This window comes from Manacus vitellinus, unplaced genomic scaffold (genome assembly GCF_001715985.3).
Source record: "Manacus vitellinus isolate BGI_N305 unplaced genomic scaffold, ASM171598v3 scaffold_10_pilon, whole genome shotgun sequence".
Lineage (NCBI taxonomy): Eukaryota > Metazoa > Chordata > Aves > Passeriformes > Pipridae > Manacus > Manacus vitellinus.
This window is the reverse complement of record NW_021938838.1, coordinates 8044251-8045856: the sequence shown is the minus strand read 5'-3', so window position 1 is coordinate 8045856 and position 1606 is coordinate 8044251. Positions and strand designations below refer to the sequence as shown.

The following is a 1606-nucleotide window of genomic DNA, read 5'->3' as shown; positions in this document are numbered from 1 at the left end:
CCGGGGGAGCGGGGTCCGACATTCCCGGTGCCGCAGCGCCCGAGTCAGGAGCCGGCTAATGTACCAAGGGCAGAGATGGAGATTGTCCACTCCCACTGGTGTGGGGGACTGCAAGCTGAGGGGACCCTCAGCAGGGGGAGAGTGGGGTAAAAGCAGAGCAAAAGCAGGGAAGTAACATCTGGAATGTTGGTCACTCCAAATCTGCTTTCCTCGATGTGCATGGGGCCAAGCCTTGCCTGGCTTCTGTTACGAACTCCATGGTGGCATGAGGTCCCTCTAGGGACTAGCCATGGGAATGAGGGGCTCTGGAGGCACCCGCAGCATCCCCCTACCATCATCCCCGTCCCCACGCTGTGGCTGTGTGCTGTTGGCAGTACCCAGGAGTGGGAGCAGGCTCTGGCCCATCACCCACTGCCTGCCTGGGCACTCAGGCTGTGCCCGCAGCACATTACAGAACCACAGTGTCTCCAGCATCTCCCTTAAAACCTGAGCAAGGCCGGATTTGGCTGAGCGAGGCAGGGCTCTGGGGTGCCATTCCCAGTGCCCATTTACTTCCAGAACCTCCATTCCCAGCCTGGCTGTGGGTGCTCAGGGTTGGGTTGGGAGCTGGATTGGCATGCACCACCCTTTCCTGGATCTGTTCCGGGTGGGGGGATGCACTGGAGGGTTGCAGTGGTAATTCCCATATCCAGGTCTCACGGACACAGTGAACTTCACGTCTTGGCGATGACAAGTGTTTAATTAACACAACTGGATCCCTCCAGGTCCCAGAAATGAGGATGGATGCTCAGGGTAGTTTGGACAGCCACAGCCCACCCCAGCTCCCACCAGAGGCTGTGCCTGCCAACCCCATTGACACATGCAGTTGGGAGCCCTCAGCCCCATCCTGCCCATGTTTTGGGGGGTTATGGCATGGGCAGAGGTGTCCAGATGGCTGGGGCTTGGGCACATCTGGGTGGGGGGAAGAGCCCCTGGAATTCTGGAAGAAACTCAGGGATGAGTGTGGGGACCAGGCCAGCAGTGTGCCAGCTGGATGCCAGTTTATTAACTGTGTAGGGAAAACAAGCCCGGGGAAGCCAAGGAATGTGGAGAATTTCACGGGTTGATGGTTCCTGTTAGGGGCTGGTGGTTACCAGCACTGCCAGGTGCTGCCTATGTCGCTGGCCATGCTGTCCATGCCACCAGCTGTGCCCAGTGCCCCACTGGAACTCAGCTCGAGATGCAGAGGTGAGCACAGCTCCCAGCTCCTGAGGTATGTGACCCCAACTCCCCTCACCTGGGCTCCCAACTCCATGGGTGTGTGGGGCTGTTTCTGGGTCCCCAGGGTGTGCAGTGGGCACCCAGCTCCGGGGACATGGGACTGTGCATCCAGCTCCAGGGGTATAGGATCATGCCCCCAGGTCCAGGGATATAGGATCATTCACCCAGTTCCAGGGACACAGCACCCAGCTCCAGGGGTGCACCTCAGCTCCTGGGGGAGCACTCGGGAGCTCCTCACTCCCGTACAGCAGCTCTCAGCCCTGGAGCACCCAGAACAAAAATTCGGCAAAAATTAGCTCCGGCTTCTTCTTCTTCTTTTTCTTTTTCTTTTTTTTTTTTTCTCTCG

The 1606-nt window shown here is 58.5% G+C and overlaps 2 protein-coding genes across 2 annotated transcripts in view; one reads left to right on the top strand and one right to left on the bottom strand.

The window, feature by feature from the left end:
• Positions 1 to 405, bottom strand: part of CDT1 (chromatin licensing and DNA replication factor 1) — a 5581-nt gene extending 5176 nt beyond the window's left edge. The window contains exon 1 of the mRNA XM_029965527.1: positions 333 to 405. Within this exon, the coding sequence (XP_029821387.1) occupies positions 333 to 405 (73 nt within the window). The remainder of the gene's footprint in view (positions 1 to 332) is intronic.
• Positions 406 to 1154: 749 nt separating this feature from the next.
• The window catches only part of PIEZO1 (piezo type mechanosensitive ion channel component 1), a 25396-nt gene continuing 24944 nt past the window's right edge, over positions 1155 to 1606 (top strand). Inside the window, 1 exon segment of the mRNA XM_029965526.1 lies at positions 1155 to 1227. Within this exon segment, the coding sequence (XP_029821386.1) occupies positions 1155 to 1227 (73 nt within the window).